This window comes from Caretta caretta, chromosome 11, assembly GCF_965140235.1.
Source record: "Caretta caretta isolate rCarCar2 chromosome 11, rCarCar1.hap1, whole genome shotgun sequence".
In the NCBI taxonomy this organism is placed as follows: Eukaryota; Metazoa; Chordata; order Testudines; family Cheloniidae; genus Caretta; species Caretta caretta.
The window spans coordinates 17,425,136-17,445,731 of record NC_134216.1 but is presented as its reverse complement, the minus strand read 5'-3'; the positions used below and the strand labels follow the sequence as shown (position 1 = coordinate 17,445,731).

At 42.1% G+C, this 20,596-nt stretch overlaps 1 protein-coding gene across 18 annotated transcripts in view; it reads left to right on the top strand.

The window, feature by feature from the left end:
- The window catches only part of NCKAP5 (NCK associated protein 5), a 623,862-nt gene that overhangs the window by 313,757 nt on the left and 289,509 nt on the right, over positions 1–20,596 (top strand). For all 18 annotated transcript variants that reach the window (XR_012664337.1, XM_075117769.1, XM_048869232.2 and 15 more), the window contains one exon: positions 11,075–11,208. Coding sequence is in view for 17 of the 18 variants with exons in the window: in XM_075117769.1 (XP_074973870.1) it covers positions 11,075–11,208 (134 nt within the window). In the remaining variant the exon portion in view is untranslated. The remainder of the gene's footprint in view (positions 1–11,074; positions 11,209–20,596) is intronic.

The following is a 20,596-nucleotide window of genomic DNA, read 5'->3' as shown; positions in this document are numbered from 1 at the left end:
CCTGGCTCACCGTCAGCATGGTTGCTCTCCGCTGCTCAGCTCCCTGGCTCTGGACTGCTGCTCTGGCTTCACTGCCTCTGGGCTGCTGCACTCTCCCTGGCTCAGCTCTGGGGTCCTAGGATCTTGACTCCTCTTAAACCCTTCCCCTTTCTCATGGAATTAGGAGAGGGCCAACCAAAAAACCCACTATATTTCAGTAAGGGGCCAAGAGCCCGCTTACATTAGGAACACAGTGTCCAATATATATGTATATATATCTCCTTACATATTATCCACACATACATTTTGCAAAGATTATGATATCAGTGTGATATAGGCTTTCAGCAGAAACCTTAAAGGACACTTTTTGTTGAGCTAGAATGTAAATACCAGATCCAGGGGATCCCTGTGACAATTATGCACCCTAGTCCTCAGGTCATAATAGGGCGGTACTGGAAAATACTTTTTGACCATTCAAACGGTTTAGGACGTTCTAGGTTTTCCCGGTATTCATGGAGGAGCCAGAAGATTGTTCTTTAGAACTTTCCCCTTTTGGAATAAAGGGATTAGGGTGAGATAGAAGGCATCAGCCACTGGTAATCTTGTTTATATTCTCATGTTCTGCTCTCTATGCTGTAGTTATAGATCCTGCTGTTCTGGAGCCTTAAAGGGAATAGATTTTTGGAGAGATTATCACTTTAAGAAATAATGTTAAAAGTTAAGAAAAAAGCTAGGAGGAAACACTCTCCTTGAGCCTTACTAGGGTACATCTGTATCAGATAAAGGCCTACTTCACGTTGATGGCAACGCAACCACACAAAATTAAAAAGTCTAATTTTTAAAGATATATAGCTCTATATATAACATGTTACCCCCCCGATTTCCAAGACTAAATTCCTGAAGAACTTGGTTGTTACTGTCTCTATCCTACAGCGTCACACTGATATAAATATATCTATAACTTCATCACTGGAAAAGCTTTGGTTTATTGGCTGAAACTAATGAACCCAAAATAAATTTTTTGTTCATGTCTTGGAAAAAATACAAAACAAAACACTCCTCCCACGTGCAAAAAAAAGGTCAAACATAATATTTCATTCAACCTGAAAATAAATGTTTCATTTAGTTTTTGAGCATGTTTAACTGATTTTTTTTTTTTTAATTACAAGTCAAGGACATTTGGAAACACCATTGCCAAACTAGTGTAGTGGTGGTAGCAGTGGCTGCCGCCTCTTTATACTCTATTGCTCTGTCATTGAAGCACTCAGCTGGGATATGGGAAACTCATCTTCAAGTTCTCACTCTGCCTGATTTGGGTCTATCACATTGTGGGTGATTGTCCTAGCCACTATTCTGGGGTAAATCTCTCTCTGTCTCTCCTGTGGAAGCTGTTTCAGTTTGTGTAAAATACTTTAATAGTCATTGGAGCGGGGACTGGAACCGGGAGGGGGGGCGGTCTCCTCCCCGGTGAATCCCATAACCATTATGCGCTATAGAATGTGTAGGACAGGTGTAGGTAAAGATCTCAATCATTCCTGGCTGCCTTCATAACTAATATCTGCTTCTAATCTAATTTTTAATGTAGCTCTTGTATTTTCTCCAGTATAAACCAACCTCCTTGCAACCCCCTTCCCATACATTCTGTGGTCTAAATTGTCCAAACAAAAGCTACATTTGTACATACACAAATTTGTTTGCAAATTTCTTGCTATGTATTTGTGTAATTCTACCACTTTTGCATATAAAGCATAGAATTTACACAGTCAAACGTTCCCCATGCAAATCTAGCACAATTGACTGCAAGCTGTTTTTGTGCATGTACATTTTATCATTTGTGTGCACAAGTGATATTGCACAAAGAAGTATGTCCAGTGATTTGAATGTGCATTCTTGTGTGTGTGCACAAATGGCAATCTGGTTGAGGTCAATTTGAAAATTTGACCGAGGACATTTGAAAGTGCTCCTGGAGGTTACTAAAAGCAAGAATCTAATATTCACTCTTCAGTGTGAATCTTCTGGTTGTTAGGCTATTATGCTCTTAACCACTACTTCAGGCAATGTTTTTATTATGGCATGGTTATTATGGAGAATTGTTAAATGCATAACTTCAGAAATTCTTTAACATATGTACACACTGAATATACACTACTATAAAAAACTTCTAATTTGGAATTGCAATGACTTAAAAAAACCCTTTTTTATACATAGACAAATAGTTTTGAGAGACAATTATCTTCTTGCCTTAGTTTAAAACCTTTAGAAAAGCTTTTGCTAGAAAGCAGTATTACTTGCAAAGAAATTGTGGCCTTGTTTTCAAAATGCTTAAAAACATGTCAACAATTAAGATTAATTAATTAGGGTTAGTAGCCTTATCAAACAACCTTAACTTGTGTTTTAATACTTCACAGGCTATTGCTGACATAATTATTCTTGTATTTAGGAGAATTAATAGTTACCATAGCTAATCCACTGTCTAATTTCTCCTTCAGGTTACACATATTCAGAAAAGAAATAAACACAGGAAAACAAACGACTGAATTCTCATATATACTGAGCCCCTCTTTCCCTACTCTAGTAGTGTAAATTACACTTATGCCCACTTTAAAGCCCCTTTACATTTACCTAGAGATGTCCAACAGAGCCTTATTGTACAAGGGATAAAGATTAAAATAGTAGATTTAAACAAGATGGGGTAGTGGTAGAAGCAGTGTGACAGATAAGGAAACCATAGAGAACAATTTATTGTCTTAACTCCCATTGAGCTCAGTGGGATTTGAGAAGTTGAGCACTTTTTGGGAGACACACCATCATCTCACTGGATTGGGTCTTTGGTCATTAATACAACTGAGAACATAATAGTCAGTCAATAATTTACACAACAAATTTAGCCTGTCTTTCTCTTTGTGGGATATCAAAGAGGAGGTCAGAATTTCTGCAAATGTATTCACCATTTGAATGTAGTCAATAAACATTTTTCTCAAATTTTGTATTGATCATGAATATTCCAGATTGGAATTATGTTGCTTAGATGTGATTGGTCACATAGGATTGTTTCTATTCCTGGACTGGAAGAGAACAGGAGGACTTCTGGCAAGAATGTTTACACATGCAAATTTAAAATAGGATTTTTTGCAAATATTCATGCATGTAGCTCTTCAGTTTTGTTCACAACATCTAGCCCGTAAAACTAGATCACTCAAACATTCACAGAGCGTGAATACAAACAGTGCCAAGAACATGTGCAAAATAAATTCACTTTAAAATTCTGACTCATAGTTGGGAAATAGTTGTGGTACTTGATCAACCAGTCTCTAAACACATGAAAAAGAGCAAATTCTTTTTGGGTCCAAAACCAGACTGAAAACCATGGAGGTGAATTTGCAAGAAGAAATGATCAAAGATGAGTCAGAACACTTTCTTCAGAAGCTTGCTGATGACAGGGAAGCTGGAGATGGAATAGACATTAGAAAGGAAGTAGGTGAAGTGAGGATTATTTTTAAAGAGGGGGTGATAGCACATTCTTGAGTGCAGAGAAGAGGAACCCCGATAATGAGGAAAATAGTAAGAAGAGAAGGCAGGAAAGCTACAACTAGAGAAAAATGTGGCAAGAGTTTGTGCAGATAACTTCATTGACAAGATAACCGTGGTTGCCTGGTGTTTAAGAAAAAATATGACTTTTGTTTCTATTTTCATTTTTCTTAACTTTCCTTCAAACCTGTTGCACTCACGTATCCTCCTTCATTAAGTTTATACCCACTATGGAACCTTAAACATGCAACTGGCTAATGCTTTTCTGTTCTCACCCAATCACTTTGCTTAGTAGTAAACTTTAAAAAGAGAGCTACAAACACCAGAATTTGTAGGTGATTCAGGAATGCTGACTCTATTTTCATCACAAACAAACCTCTTTAACTTGTTCTAGCCTTTCTGTGGGATGGGTTTGCTTCTTCTGTCTCACCATTTGTTGTCTTTTTGGTTAGAATGAAAATATTGTTCTTATTTTTGTAGGTGAGATTAGTATTGCTGTATACTGCACATAAGTGATTTTATATCCTGAATTCTGCAGACTCCTTAGCTGTGGGAGTTTCACATTCATACTCTTATTTTTGTGTCCAGAGTCCTTTGCGTCTCTAATTTTGGATAAACTACACACACACACACACGCACGCGCGTGCATCCCCCCCCCAATAAAATAACACTAAAATTGCAAAGTCAAGCACTCATAATTTAGGAAATGCTGGAATTAAGGTTGGTAGTGCAACCTTAGTTCAGCCCGCTTGCATATATGCATTTATAAAGTCTTGTCCAACATCCCATAAGATCTGTGGTAAAGTCAGGAAAAGAACTCAGCTGTTTAGGATCCCAGTCCAGTGCTTTGCATACAAAAGAACATCCTTTCTGTGCTTGTATTCCTCTGCCTCATTCGCTGTCCATCATGTGCACTGAAGTAAGTACGTGTCCTGCACAACTAATAGTACGTAATCATGTAATTAAAAACTATATCATAATGTATACTCACAATGGAGCTGAATTAAGTTTGCTCTGGAAATCTTCAGTATGATGGTTCCTAACTTTGTGCATTTTCATTGCAACCTCATTGTTCTTTTAATGTAATTTTTAAGGTACTTTCATAGTTTAAAAGTTTTTTTTAAAAAAAAGCATGCTGACAAAACAGAAATTCTGTCATGCCGAGCCATACTGATCCTCAGGTATTGGTCATCAGCAGGATATGAACCTTTAGTTCCATAATACATACTTCTACTCCATGAGTTAAAGGAGTAACCTATCCTGTATGAGTCCCAGCCATTTGTGGGGGACATGACACACGTTGCCCGTGGCTTACAGAACTCTTCATTGGACAGTAGAGGAATGCTTGCAATCAGGAATCTTGGGCTCTATTCTTTGCTGTGGAAGGGGGAGTGTGATTTGGTGATTAGTGGAAGCATAGCCACATATATGGGCCCGACACAATCATTCTGTAAGGCAGTGTGGCTGAGTAGCCGAAACCTGGGTTATATTCTTTGCTTTGCCTGAAGTGATCTCGTGGAACCTATCAATTATCAAATCTGTAAAATGGAGGGAATGATACTTACTCGTCTACTACCTAATGAAGGGGTATGAGGCTTTGCTCAATAATAAAAGCTTTAAAGCGCACAGAATTATTGATACCAATCAGGAGGGAGGGGCTCAGACCACCAGGAAAGCTGGATTTCCAGACAGAAGACCTTGCACAAACATGGAAGCCAGAATTGAATCTATATTCAGAGCTTAATGTGGGGAATAAAGATGAGAAGATGAAGGTAAAGCTTTTTTACTGTCTCATTGGGGAGGGGGGAGTTGGGAAAAGGATGAGACGTAGCCAGCAAAACACTGGAACAGCTGTTGAGTGTTTTGATGAGTACTGTGACCCCAGATGGAATGAGACAGAAGAGAGAGACTGGATTTTTTTAACCCACTTCCAAGATGTAGAAGTAGGAATGTACTAACTTTACAGACCTGGGAATTCTGACATCCACGTGCAACTTGGGAGACATTAAAGATTCCTTAATTAGAGACAGGAGCCTTTGTGGGAAATGTGATTCCAGCTTACAAGAGTGATTGTTGAGAGTAACAGATCTGACAGCAAAGGACTCCAAATAGCAAGGACAGCTAAACCATCGAAGCAAAGGATCAAAACAATAACAGCCACTGGTTGAAAACAAGTTTAGAGGCTCAAGCTAAAGGAACCCAGGAATCAGGAGAGAGACAGACCGATCATGAATGCAGATGACATGATTCAGTGTAAATACTGTGGAAAGCAACACTGATGCAAAGCCAGCAGCCCGTACATGTACTCAGATAGAAAAGAAGCTGCTGGCTGTTGTCTTTGGAATGGAACAATTCTATCAGTTCACCCTTGGGCACGAGGTAGATGTGCAGGCGGACCACCAGCCACTAGAAAGCAGCATGAACCACTCCTGAATACACCAAAGTGACACCAATGCATATTACTGGATCAGTGCTATGAGGTGAGGATAAGGTACTGCCCAGGAAAGTCATAACTGGTGGCAAATACAGTGATCAGGGCTACCTTCCGAAGTACAACAGAGATGGATCTGTGGAGCAGGTTGATAGACTACCGTCATATCTCTGAGGGGAGGCTCCAGGCAATGCAAAAACAGCACCCCCGAGGCTGGGATGCTACAGGCAGAAAAACATTCATACTGAAGAGCTGGGCAGATCTCAAGGAGGAGATCCCACAGGAGGTTGCCCTGTGTTACCAGATCAGAGATGAGCTGTGTGCACAAGATGGGGATTTTGTTTAAAAGGAACTGAGCAGTAATCTGAGTAGATTTAAAAATTGACATCATGAGATGGATACACACTTCACACCTGGGGATAGAAGTGTGCATGATATGAACCAGAGAGTGTACCTGTTTGTAGCCCCCCTTTCCTTCCTGGGTTGCTCAGGAGCAGGCAACACTCACCTGTGTGCCTGGGTGCCTGATGTTCAGTGGCCCCTCTAGTAAAGGGTGTATACATGTTTGATGAGGTGGGGCTGTTCTTAATGTTTCCTCTGAATAGTGTGGGGGTGCCTCAGTTTCCCCTATGCAGTTGTTAAGTATCTAGGGGGTGGGATAAGAGTGTATGGTCATTGCAGAGCCCTAGAGGGCAGGTATGTGCAGGGGTCTGGACATAAGGAATGGCCGACATCCTGTTTCCTGGCAACTGATGGCCTGGGCCCTTCCCCCCTGCAAGGTGAGACCTGAAGGGTTGGAGAACAAAGGAATCAGGTGACCTCCTGGCCCGGGGAAAGGGACAAAGCCCAGAGGAGGAGGGGCTGGAGGGAGTTTCAGTTTGGGGTTGGCTGGGACATGGAGTGAAGTGCAGACGTGGTTGTCTGGCTCATTGGCCCCCCAAAATGGACCCAGCTGAGGGGTCCTGTTCTCTGCACTGCAAGCTCTGTTTTAGACCATGTTCCTGTCGTCTAATAAACCTCTGTTTTACTGGCTGGCTGAGAGTCACGTCTGACTGCGAAGTTGGGATGCAGGACCCTCTGGCTTCCCCAGGAGCCCCGCCTGGACTGACTCACTGTGGGAAGCGCACAGAGGGGCAGAGGATGCTGAATGCTCCGAGGTCAGACCCAGGAAGGTGGAAGCTGTGTGAGCTGTGTGTCCTGAAGAGAGGCTGCTCACAGGAAGGCAACTGCCCCAGAGTCCTGACTGGCTTCATGGGGAGCAGTTCCAGAGCATCGCCTGGGGACTCTGTGACAACATGTAGGGTAGGCATAAATGCCCAGTTGAGAGTGACATGGAACAGGGCGAGGGGAGAAAAGAGTGCAGGGATCAACCACAGAAGGAGACTCTACTGCATCATGAAATCTGAACCTGACCCTGGAAAAAGGCTGGATTACAGATCTATTCACTGTTAGTAGCAGGAAATACATGGTTACATTAAGTTACTACTCCATTTTCTGAGAGAAGGACTGTATGGAGGACACTCAGGCAAGAGCTGTGATCTGGAAACTGATGGTGCATTTGGTAAGATATGGCATACCCAACATGCTATACTTAGACAATGAGCCACAGTACTCTGCATCAGAATTAGAATGATTCAGCATCAAATTGGAATTTTAACACAAGATATCTTCCTCTGGGTAACCAAAAAGCAATGGGAAGGCAGAGTCAGTAGTAAAGTTAGCCAAGAGACTGAACAGACTGACTTAACAGACAGAAATTGCTGACAATGTTGGACCATCGCGATACACCCTTTTAGGGACTAGGTATAAGCCTAGCACAGGGACTGATGGGTATGGGGCCAGAGAACCAAGACTGCTTCCTGTGAGGGGTAGTCTGTTGCAGCAGACTGTGGAGACATACAAAGGAATAATGGACAAGACACAGATGCAGTTAGGAGAATGCCACGATAAGCTTACAACTTGCTCCTACAGTGGAGTCAAGACCCGAGTCCACTGTACAGAGGTGATCAGGTCTGACTCCAACCTTCAAATAGCCACACAAAGCAATTGCAAAAGCAGCAGTGCAAATTGCAGTGGGTCACAGGTCACGTGATGTGGCTATGTACTCAGGACAGCAGTGAAGACAAAACCGAAGACCCACTGCAGAGTAGCAGCAGACAGCTGGTACACCCAGACAAACAGGGCCAAGGTCAAGACCAGAAAGACTCAGAAAGGGCCTCAGCTGTCCTGATGTAGAAGTCAGAAGAAACAAGTTATATGGACAACACAGGGACAACAGGATGCCACCCATCAGAATGAAGGCAGCAATGGAGAGGAAGCAAGTCCCACACCAACAGTGATAACACAAACAAGAAGTGGGAGACTTGTTAGAGGAATAGCACACCAGGACTACGGTTGGTGGCAAAGGCCATGTCTCTGTGGTAAGCTATATACTAGTCACCTCTGGCCCCACCAAGTCAGCAAATGCTTGCACATGATACACAATAAAATTGTTAAAAGGAAAGATGCTGCTTGGAACTTGGAGGGAGGAGCACAGATTTCAGGGGGGAAGAGTTTGGAGAAGGGACCAGATAGTCAGTAGGTGTACACACGGCTGGAATTCTAGCTGCAGTTGCAGTATTTCTGTAAATAGTTTTCCTAATAAAGAACCAGTTTAATTTTAGAAACATGGAATTCTTTTATGTTACAGTATTACTCTGCATGCAATACATGAAATGCACCCCATTCTGCTGGAGTTAACTCCCTTAACTTTGCCTGAACCATGTGCTTGTTTGGGTTGAATGTGCTTGCCTTGTACGGGCATGACAGTTCAGCTCTTCACCCAATAATTTCTCCTTTTCTCTGGATGAGCCCCCACTGGGTATTTGGGTCTTAAGCATGCAGATTAAGCAGCCAGACATTTCTCTTTCATTTCATTTTCACAGCTGCCTTCTGGCTCCTGGAGTTGCCTCTCTTAAGCCCCCCATATGGCAAGGGATCTACATCTATAATTCAGGCTATCGTCAAAAGAATTCAGCATTGGCCAAGCTCTTCTCCTATTGGAATCATTGGACATTTCCCCATTGACTTCAACAAGAACAGTTAGGCAAATACCGAGCACTTTTGAAAATCCCACTCAGTATTTTTAAGCATGAATTACTCCTCCATGTTCTCCTATATTCAGGATTCTTGTAGTGTGAGGTGCTGAGCACCTTCTACCAGATGTTGGGCACTCTCAACTCCCAATGGAGTCAGATGAGAGTATGGTACCATTCAGCATCTTGGAGAATTGGGGTCTGTGGCAGAATATTAATTGGATAATTTAATTAGAACAATAATTTATTTTCCAATAATTTATTTCCTATTTTGAAAATTTCCATCTTTGAGATACTAGGTATAGCTAGCTAGACAGAAGTTCTGTATTCTCTCTACAATTCCCCATATTTTCCCACAAGTATATAGATATTACATTTAATTCCTTGCCAGCCTTCCTTTGTGGCATCTGCTTATTTATCACTGTCTTTAAGATCCCTTATCCACTTGGTAATGCTCATATTTTTGGTCCCTTGGTTATTGCTATTATAAATTATTATCCAGTAAGATTTATAGCTGTGAGACTTGTATAAATAATCTCCTCTGTTTAATGACTTAACAGTAAGAAACCTTTGTTATTTTGTAACGAAACCATATATATAATTTCTTGATACATTTTTTGCAGGTATGTCAAAAAAATTAGGTCAATAGCAGACCTACATCAAAATCTTTGACAGGCCACAAATTGCACCACATCATGTTTACAGTGATTTTCAAAATATATAAATGGTGTACGTAATGTAATTTTATGATGCTTTAGCCTTTTCATAGTCAACTGATGCCTGAGCTCTTTCTCTGTCTAGTAGAACATTGATCAGTTGTTCAGTTTCTTATTGACCTGTTTGATGCTGTCTCATTTAGATGCTTGTAGTATAATCAAATACAATTAGAATTTAATTTCTGTGTTTGTAGGATCTCATGGATAGCGTATGTATGTTATGGTTCAAACAGTGGGTTTTGAAGCTGCTGCTTGTTTTTTTTTTTGTTTTTTTTTTGCAAGTCATGTGTAACCTTTTGTTTGAAATAGGCTTTTGAATTCACTAATTTTTGGAGCTGAGGTTAAGAGGCTTATAAGAATTAGCATAAAGAAAAGGAGTACTTGTGGCACCTGTAGCTCACGAAAGCTCATGCTCAAATAAATTGGTTAGTCTCTAAGGTGCCACAAGTACTCCTTTTCTTTTTGCGAATACAGACTAACACGGCTGTTCCTCTGAAACAAGAATTAGCATGTCATAATTGACATGTACAGTAGGTACAGTATGCTGGAGGTGCTCTGTTTTTAGTCTGTGTTTCCAAAACTCTTTACCTAAATATGTCTTTATAGGGGAGGGTGTTCTTATTAAATTTCTGAAACCTCTCTCTCTTTCTTTTTGGCTGGGTACCTGGATTTTTAAAGCTAGATTCTTATTATTGTATTTTATAAAAATAAAATAAACTTTGCTGCGTTGATGTAAAGGTGAGGGCTTCAAATGGAGGAGGAGGAGAGAGACTTTTAATTTTAAAGGCCTGTTTTGTTGATTTCAATGAGTCTGTGAGCCAAAGTAGAGCAGCTCAGATAGGGATACTTTACAGCAGTCTTATACAGATTTGTGACCCTACCAAATCCTAAAATCTGCTGTCTCTATAGTAATTTTGCATTAACAAACTGAACACACAGAACAAGTGGAAAAATTAGACATTTTTTTCTTTTATCCTTTTGTGTGTGTATGTGCATTCAGTGTAGGATATTGGATGTGGAATGTGGAACAGTGGAAAAGTAAAAGTTCTTATTGCTTGGGAAGTTTAACACACAAGTAGGAACTTAGAAATCATATTATAGGGAATATCCCTTTACTAGAAGGGGAATGGACTAGATAACTTACTGTGTTAGGTCTTTTCCATCTCTAATTTATATTATTCTAATTGTTGTATTGATTTGATTACATATCAGAATCAAACACACTTGACATTTTTCTTATGGCATTTCATAAGTTTTGCTATCTTTATCTTCAAAAGGAAGCACCTTTATTTTTCAAATGTGGACACATACAACTAATATATAACCTCTGGTGATATATTTTTCAGCGCGAGAAGCTGATACATGAGTTGGAGGAAGAAAGACATTTGAGACTTGAGAGTGAAAAAAGATTACGGGAGGTGACATTGGAGTCGGAGCGTAGCAGAGCTCAAATGCGTGGATTGCAGGAGCAGTTTTCGAGGTACGCTGTGTTTGTAAACTTTATTCACAATATAGAAAGAATGCTTTGATACAAAAGTGCCTGAAACCCTCTGGCAGCATGGTCAGCATGAAAGGAGGAAAACCTCTCATATAATTAATTGGGAAAACCCATTATGCTTCTGGGTAAATGATTTATACAGCCTATAGAATTTAAGAGGATTATACCTTGTTGTAGAATTCCATAGGATGGTGTAAACAAAATCTGTGGAAATGCAATTACTATCTGTTATATTTCCCTACTATTTTTCTGGAAGATCACAGGGCTTCACATTTCTCAAGAAATGCATGCCATGGCCAAATCAAGGTTACATTTTCTTTATTCTTCGATATGATGAAAAAACACTGTGCCTTCATCACCAATTGAAAATAATGCTTTTTAAATAATTTAATAAAATGTTCTACTTGTTTATGATCCATTGTCAAATATATAATATCCTAAAGGGTGCAGGCTATTTTCCTGTTTCAGTATGCTTTAGGACTGTTTCTGCATTGACTTTAATGGAATATGGTGCTTGGGTAGGAGTCCATCCATATGGATCTCATTACAGGATTGGGTCCTTAAGTTATTCTCCATAGTCAAATACTTAAATGAAATGGCTGAGACATGGAATAGAGTGCTGTATGGTTTTTGTAATGCACAGTGACATCTGTTACTGCAATTCTGAGTGGCTTCTATTCACATGGAGAAGAGCAAGCAGAATCAGAACTGAAAACGGAGTTTCACATTGTATGGTGTCCAATGAGACAGTGTCTGAGTATTAACTGTTTCTCTCGCAAAGTTCCATTTTGTTCATACAATAAAAGTGAGCTGTCTTTTTGTTTAGCACCTAGCAGAATGGAGTCTCAGTCCATGACTGAGGCAATACAAATAAATAATACAATTATAGATGGCCAATATTTTGGAAATGCTCGGAAAATAAATTTCTGTTTTTGTCAAAAATTGACGACAACTTTTCATGAAAAATATTGAAAACACGTCTCACCTTTTTTGAGGTTCCAGCATGATGTTCTCTTTAGATGAGTCCCATTGAATGATTCACAATAACTCAAATCCATCCACTGAACGTAGTTGGTTGGGATATTTTTTTCCTGTTACATTTTAATCATTTTAGTTTCTGGAAAAAGTGCTTAAGCTCCTGATTATAAAACAATAATTTTGTTAAATTTAAATCTTCCTGAATTATTTAAACTGATGCAGTACTGCTAGCTTGTTTTGTGTCTTTTTGCTATAAATTTGTAACTGGATGTTGTGACTGAAATTTTCCAGTGTTTCATGCACAGATCTCTTTACCATTCCTGCAAAAATATTTGACTAAATCTCCAATAGCTCAACAAAATGACTACCTTTGCTGTTAATGAAAATCCATGTTTGTATGGCAAATTAATCCATTTCTTTCCTTCCCATTTCTTTTCACAATGTCCTCTTCATCACAGTGTAGCTGTCTTAAAACTGATTTAGTTAAACTGGTGCAAACCTTTGTCTGGACACATTTATATTGGTTTAAAAGTGTTTAAATTTGCTTTGCACGTATTCATTTTCCAATGCAAGCTAAACCAATATAAACCTGTATTAAACTGTTTTAAGAGCATCAACACATAGTCTTGTACCAGTTTAACTAAAACACACCTTGTGTTAAACTAGTGTGAATTTGGGTGAAATCCCTTGCCCCGTTTTAGTCAACAGCAAAACTCCCACTGATTTCATTGGCCAGGATTTTATCACTTGTATGTAGACCAGCTCTTTGGAAGACAGCACTACACTGTTTTAAACTCCATTTCCATTTGGAATGTCACCTTTGTAACTATGAGGGCTAAAAACTTCCCTCTTTTTTAGTGAAAGTTTTCTTGCTGCAGAAGATTATGGTGCTCACAGGTTATGGTACTCACATCATATAGATTTATCTCTGGACAAGTGAATTTTTCAGCCCCATGTTAAGAAATAAGAAGACTGATGCTGGTAAAATCCTGTGCCCCAGGGCAGTCGTATAGTTGAGAGGAAACTCAGGTAAATGGAGATTATCTACTTCTCATTTGAGGAATATGAAGTTTAGTTTAGGTTAGTTTACCCATTTCTTTTTTTCCTAACTATGCTACTGTTCCACAGTGATACTGTGTCAGCTGAGGAACTGAAGGAAAGGAAAAAAAATTACACTGGACCAAAAAAGAGTGTGTAGTGATGGGGGCAGAAAGTGAAGGGGAAAAGGAAAGCACTTTTATCAGTACATACATGCGAACTGGGAAAGGATTTTCTGCACCCAAATCTTCTGGCTTTCAAAAGAGAACAGAAAATCTGAGAGAAAAGCAGGTAGCACATCATAGCTTTGCAAGTCTGCATATCTCTGTTACTGAGTCAATGTATACATTCGTGCATATGCACTCCATGCAATACAGTAACTTAAACAGAGATTTGGAGCAGGTGCTCAATCTGTCTTTCTCCCTCTCATAAAAATATTTTCTCCTCATCTTTAGAAGAATGAAACATGACACTGTAAACTGACCTTTTGTAATCAGCGTCAAAAAGCTGTGCTCATATCTTAAATTATGTGAAAACTTTAACCTGCCTTATAAGCATTCAATTTTGAGTGCACAGTCCTCTGTGCGTGACTCCAGAAGCAGGCTTTCTTTTGTATTGATTAAGTTCTAACACCTACTCAGTCAGCAATATTTCTGGCTGAGATTCCCCCGCAAATCAAAGTCCTCCTTTTTAACATCTGTAAAAATCTAGACCCTTAAAATGATACAGTGGCTACAGTTTTAATGTAAATGTTTGACAGTTACTGTGGAAGAAGGAAAAGATTTTTAACAAAACGTATGTTCTGTACCTGGATTATATAGTGTACTGTGCAGATAGGAGCAATTTTACTATTAGATGTAGTATGTGTTTAAAGTATTCAGAGTGCCGCAGAAAAACACTTTAGTCTTAAATCCAAAATCTTTACATTGGAGTCGTGTACAATGATTCTTGTGTTGTTTTACAAAGCATAACATACTGTACTCTCACCTTCAACTTCAACTCATTGAAGTCTGTTGCTTGTTCGTAACAATTAAATTCCACGAGACTTTATTGGCATGATTAACCATACAAGTGTTACTAGAGTGCATAAAAGAGACTGAGCCTTCAGGTATCTATCAGAGTTGGGTAATATCCATCCAGGATATGGGTAAACGTGTTTAGGATTTATTTCCTGTTTCAGCAATGGCCATTCCTGATCCACTGGCAGATTGCTACATCGTGTGAAGCCATCTGTCAAGGTTCCTCCCCCACTCTGAACTCTAGGGTACAGATGTGGGGACCTGCATGAAAAACCTCCTAAGCTTATCTTTACCAGCTTAGGTCAAAACTTCCCCAAGGTACAAATATTACACCCGTTATCCTTGGAATGGCCGCTACCACCACCAAACTAATACTGGTTACTGGGGAAGAGCTGTTTGGACGCGTCTTTCCCCCCAAAATACTTCCCAAAACCTTGCACCCCACTTCCTGGACAAGGTTTAGTAAAAAGCCTCACCAATTTGCATAGGTGACCACAGACCCAAACCCTTGGATCTGAGAACAATGAAAAAGCATTCAGTTTTTACAAGAAGACTTTTAATAAAAAATAGAAGTAAATAGAAATAAAGAAATCCCCCCTGTAAAATCAGGAGGTAGATATCTTACAGGGTAATTAGATTCAAAAACATAGAGAACCCCTCTAGGCAAAACCTTAAGTTACAAAAAAGATACACAGACAGAAATAGTTATTCTATTCAGCACAATGCTTTTCTCAGCCATTTAAAGGAATCATAATCTAACACATACCTAGCTAGATTACTTACTAAAAGTTCTAAGACTCCATTCCTGTTCTGTCTCTGGCAAGAGCAGCACACAGACAGACACAAAAACTTTTGTTTGTCTCCCTCCTCCCAGCTTTTGAAAGTATCTTGTCTCCTCATTGGTCATTTTGGTCAGGTGCCAGCGAGGTTACCTTTAGCTTCTTAACCCTTTACAGGTGAGAGGAGCTTTCCCCTGGCCAGGAGGGATTTCAAAGGGGTTTACCCTTCCCTTTATATTTATGACACGCCCCCCAAATCTCAGCTAGGGTGAAACACTGGCTGGGATTTCTTCCTGGAGCTCTAGGAAAACAGAGTTAATAAGACACATGCATCTCTAAATATACTACCAAGTACATAAAGACTAACAATATTTTCCACATCTCAAGGACGATTTTAACCAGTTGATTCTGGGAAACTTTCACGGGAGAGTGCATCAGCCACTTTGTTAGAAGCTCCTGAGATGTGTTGGATGTCGAAATCAAAATCTTGGAGAGCTAAACTCCACCGAAGAAGTTTTTTGTTAGTTTCTTTGACGGTGTGAAGCCACTTTAGTGCAGCATGGTCGGTTTGCAGGTGGAAACGCCGTCCCCAAACATAGGGGCGTAGCTTTTCCAGAGCATAGACAATGGCATAACATTCTTTTTCAGTGACTGACCAGTTGCTTTCCCTCTCAGACAGTTTTTTGCTGAGAAACACTACAGGGTGGAATTCTTGATCAGGTCCTTTCTGCATTAAAACTGCTCCCACACCACGCTCGGATGCATCTGTGGTTACTAGGAACGGTTTGTCAAAGTCTGGGGCCCTTAGTACAGGGTCAGACATGAGTGTCGCTTTAAGCTTGTTAAAGGCCTTCTGACACTTTCCGGTCCACTGAACAGCATTTGGCTGTTTCTTTTTGGTTAGGTCTGTCAGTGGGGCAGCGATTTGGCTGTAGTGCGGTACAAATCGTCTGTAATAACCGGCCAAGCCTAAGAAGGATTGAACCTGTTTCTTTGACTTTGGGACAGGCCACTTTTGGATAGCATCCACTTTGGCCTGTAGGGGGCTGATAGTTCCTTGACCCACCTGGTGTCCAAGGTAAGTCACTCTGTTTAGGCCTATTTGACACTTCTTAGCCTTAACAGTTAGTCCTGCCTCCCTTATGCGCTCAAGGACTTTTTGTAGATGTTCCAGGTGGTCTGCCCAGGAATCCGAAAATATGGCCACATCGTCAAGGTAGGCGACTGCATATTCTCCTAATCCCGCTAGGAGACCATCTACAAGTCTTTGGAAAGTGGCGGGTGCATTTCGCAGCCCGAACGGGAGTACATTAAATTCATACAGCCCGAGATGTGTGATGAAGGCTGACCTTTCCTTGGCAGATTCGTCTAGCGGTATCTGCCAGTACCCCTTGGTTAAGTCCAAGGTAGAGATGAACTGGGCCCGTCCCAGTTTCTCTAATAGTTCATCTGTGCGTGGCATTGGATAGTTGTCTGGGCGAGTTACAGCATTTAGCTTACGGTAGTCCACGCAAAAACGTATTTCCCCATCTGGTTTGGGAACTAGAACCACTGGAGATGCCCATGCACTTTCAGAGGGGCGGATTACCCCCATCTGTAACATATCCTGGATCTCCCGTTCTATAGCAGTTTTAGCTTGAGGGGACACCCGGTAAGGTTGGACCCTAATTGGGTGAGCATTACCTGTGTCAATGGAGTGGTATGCCCGTTCAGTCAGTCCTGGGGTGGCTGAGAACGTTGGCGCGTAGCTAGTGCACAGCTCCTGGATCTGCTGTCGCTGCATACGCCCAAGGGTCATGGAGAGGTTCACCTCTTCCACACCACCAGCACATTTCCCTTCGTAGTAAACACCTTCAGGCCACTCAGCGTCGTCTCCTCCCTGGGCTGTAAACTGACAAACCTTTAATTCTCTGGAATAAAAGGGCTTTAGAGAATTAATATGGTACACCTTAGGCTTTTGGTTGGAGGTGGGGAATGCTATGAGATAATTAACAGCTCCCAGGCGCTCCTGGACCATGAATGGCCCTTCCCACGATGCTTCCATTTTATGGGCCTGGAGCGCCTTTAAGACCATGACCTGGTCTCCTACTTTGAAGGAACGCTCTCTGGCATGCTTATCATACCAGGCTTTTTGCTCTTTTTGAGCATCCTGTAAGTTTTCTCTAGCAAGGGCTAAAGAGGTTCGGAGGGTGTTTTGTAGGTTGGTTACGAAGTCCAGAATGTTAGTTCCTGGAGACGGTGTAAATCCCTCCCATTGCTGCTTCACCAACTGCAATGGCCCCTTAACCTCACGGCCATATACAAGTTCAAATGGGGAAAACCCTAAACTGGGATGTGGTACAGCTCTGTAGGCAAAGAGCAACTGCTGCAACACTAGGTCCCAATCATTGGAGTGCTCATTTACAAATTTACGTATCATGGCCCCCAAAGTTCCATTAAACTTCTCCACCATGCCATTTGTTTGATGGTGGTAAGGAGTGGCAACCAAGTGATTTACCCCATGAGCTTCCCAAAGGTTTTTCATAGTTCCTGCCAGGAAATTAGTCCCTGCATCTGTGAGGATGTCGGAGGGCCAACCTACCCTGGCAAAAATGTCTGCTAGTGCCTGACACACACTTTTAGCCCTGGTGTTGCTTAGAGCTACTGCTTCCGGCCATCGGGTGGCAAAATCCATGAAAGTCAGTATGTACTGCTTCCCTCTGGGTGTCTTTTTCGGAAAAGGACCCAGAATATCCACAGCTACTCGCTGAAATGGAACTTCAATGATGGGGAGGGGTTGTAGAGGGGCTTTGACCTGGTCTTGGGGTTTTCCCACTCTTTGGCACACCTCACAAGACTGGACATAGGTAGAAACATCCTTGCCCATTCCCTCCCAGTGGAATGACCCCCCCAAACGGTCTTTGGTCCTGTTCACCCCAGCATGGCCACTAGGGTGATCGTGGGCTAAGCTCAAGAGCTTGGCCCGGTATTTAGTTGGAACTACCAACTGTCTCTGAGGATGCCAGTCTTCCTGGTGTCCACCAGAAAGAGTTTCCTTGTATAAAAGTCCTCTTTCTATAACAAACCTGGATCGATTAGAAGAGCTGAGAGGCGGTGGGTTGCTCCGTGCCGCCGTCCAAGCTCTCTGGAGGCTTTCATCTGCTTCCTGTTCGGTCTGGAACTGTTCCCTTGATGCTGGAGACATCAGTTCCTCATGGGATTGTGGACCTAGGCTTGGTCCCTCTGGAAGCGATATAGGGGATGGAGCTGTTTCTGTTGACTGTGAACCGCTCTCCGCTGGTGCACTATGTTGGGATTCAGGCTCCGGCTGAGCCTCTTGTGTAGGGTTATCGGCTGCTGCCAGTTCAGGTTCGGTGGGGCCCTCTGGTGTTGAGGTTGCAAGTACTGGATTCAGTGCTGACACGGGGTCTGGTGTTGGTTGTTCGGCTGGTTCCGGTTCTGGGACTGGTTCCGTCTGGGTCTCTGGGACTGGATCCACTACTGCTGTTGCAGACATTGGCCTGGGGTCCAGGTCCATCACCTCTGACTGGGTCCTGATAGAAGTTTCCGGAACAGAGCTAGGCCTCACGGCTTGTTTAGCCTGGCTGCGGGTGACCATTCCCACCCTCTTGGCCTGCTTCACATGATTGGCCAAGTCTTCCCCCAACAGCATGGGGATGGGATAATCATCATAGACTGCAAAAGTCCACATTCCTGACCAGCCCTTGTACTGGACAGGCAACTTGGCTGTAGGCAAATTGAAAGAGTTGGACTTGAAGGGTTGAATCGTCACTTGGATCTCTGGGTTGATTAAATTGGGGTCCACTAAGGAAGCATGGATAGCTGACACTTGTGCTCCGGTGTCCCTCCACGCGGTGACCTTCTTCCCGCCCACACTCACAGTTTCCCTCCGCTCCAAGGGTATCTGGGAGGTATCTGGGCCTGTGGACCTCTGGTGTGATTCCGGTGCAATGAACTGTAATCTGTTGGGGTTCTTGGGGCAGTTGGCCTTTACATGCCCCAGCTCGTTACACTTAAAACATCGTCCAGCTGACGGGTCACTGGGGCGAGGAGGGTTGCTGGAGAACGGGGTGGTGGGACGATAAGGGGTCTGGAGGGTTCTTTGGGAGGTAGGTGGGGCTTTGGGCGGCCCCCGGTAATAGGGTGTGGTCTGGGGTGGTCCCTTCTGGTCTCCACTCCAACTGCGACCAGTTTTCTTCTTCTCTGCCACCTCCACCCATCTGGCTCCAATCTCTCCTGCCTCGATTACAGTTTTGGGCTTCCCGTCTAGGATGTATCTTTCTATTTCCTCAGGAACACCCTCTAAGAATTGTTCCATTTGCATTAGGAAGGGCAAATTTACTGGAGATTCAACACTTGCTCCTGATATCCAGGCATCCCAATGTTTCACAATGTGGTAGGCATGTCGGGTAAATGACATGTCTGGTTTCCACCTTAGGGCTCTGAACCTCCGACGAGACTGCTCGGGTGTTATCCCCATTCTGACTCTCGCCTTGGTTTTAAACAGTTCATACTTGTTCATGTGTTCTTTAGGCATTTCAGCTGCCACCTCAGCTAAGGGTCCACTGAGCTGCGGCCTCAGCTCTACCATGTATTGGTCAGTAGAGATGTTGTACCCAAGGCAGGCCCTTTCGAAGTTCTCTAAGAAGGCCTCAGTATCATCACCTGCCTTGTAGGTGGGGAACTTTCTGGGATGGGAAGTGGTACCTGGAGAAGGATTGCTAGGGTTTGTTGGTATATTCTGCTGGGCCTTTATCCTCTCCACCTCCTCCACATGCTTCCTCTCTTTTTCCTTCTCCTCCTCCACATGCTTCCTCTCTTTTTCCTTCTCCTCCTCCACATGCTTCCTCTCTTTTTCCTTCTCCTCCTCCACATGCTTCCTTGCCTCCATTTCCCTCTTGTGGGCAGCCTCCTGTACCTCCTTCTCCAGCCGCATGAGTTCTATCTGTCTTTCATGTTCCCTTTGTCTTTCCTCAGCCTGAAATTTGGCTAATTCCAGCTGTAGTTGAGCTGAGGATTTGGTCATTCTAACCTCTCTGTTTTTAACTAACTTTACACCTGAGGTTTAGAAATAAACAAACAAAACTTGGCTGTAAAATTTTGCTGTGCTGCAATAGAATACCTATTCTCTGATAGTGATTGTCAGCCTACAGAAAAAGACAATTCCCTTGTCTCTGCTCTGGGCCCAAATTAAAGCAAAAAACCTCCAACTGCTTGGAAACCTGCTTACCCAGCCCAAAGAAAAAGCAAATGGGTAGAACACACACCCCCTATTTACTTTTAGGAAGAAAAGAAAAAAAAACCTCTGGATTGGAAGATTTCCCTGCAGGAGTTAAGTACCCTGCCTCCAGGCAAAAAAAACCTGCAATTCACAAGATAATTTACCCTTTTGTCTCTGCTTGGCCACAAAGCAGAGAGAAACCAAGCTGCTTTCAGTTTCAAAGCTGCTTTCTGGACTTTCTTTCCAAAGAAAAAAAAATTTTCCTTTTTAAAATCTGTATTTCTAGTTCAAAAAATCTCAACTGGATCTCAAATGATTTCAGGTTAATCCCACCA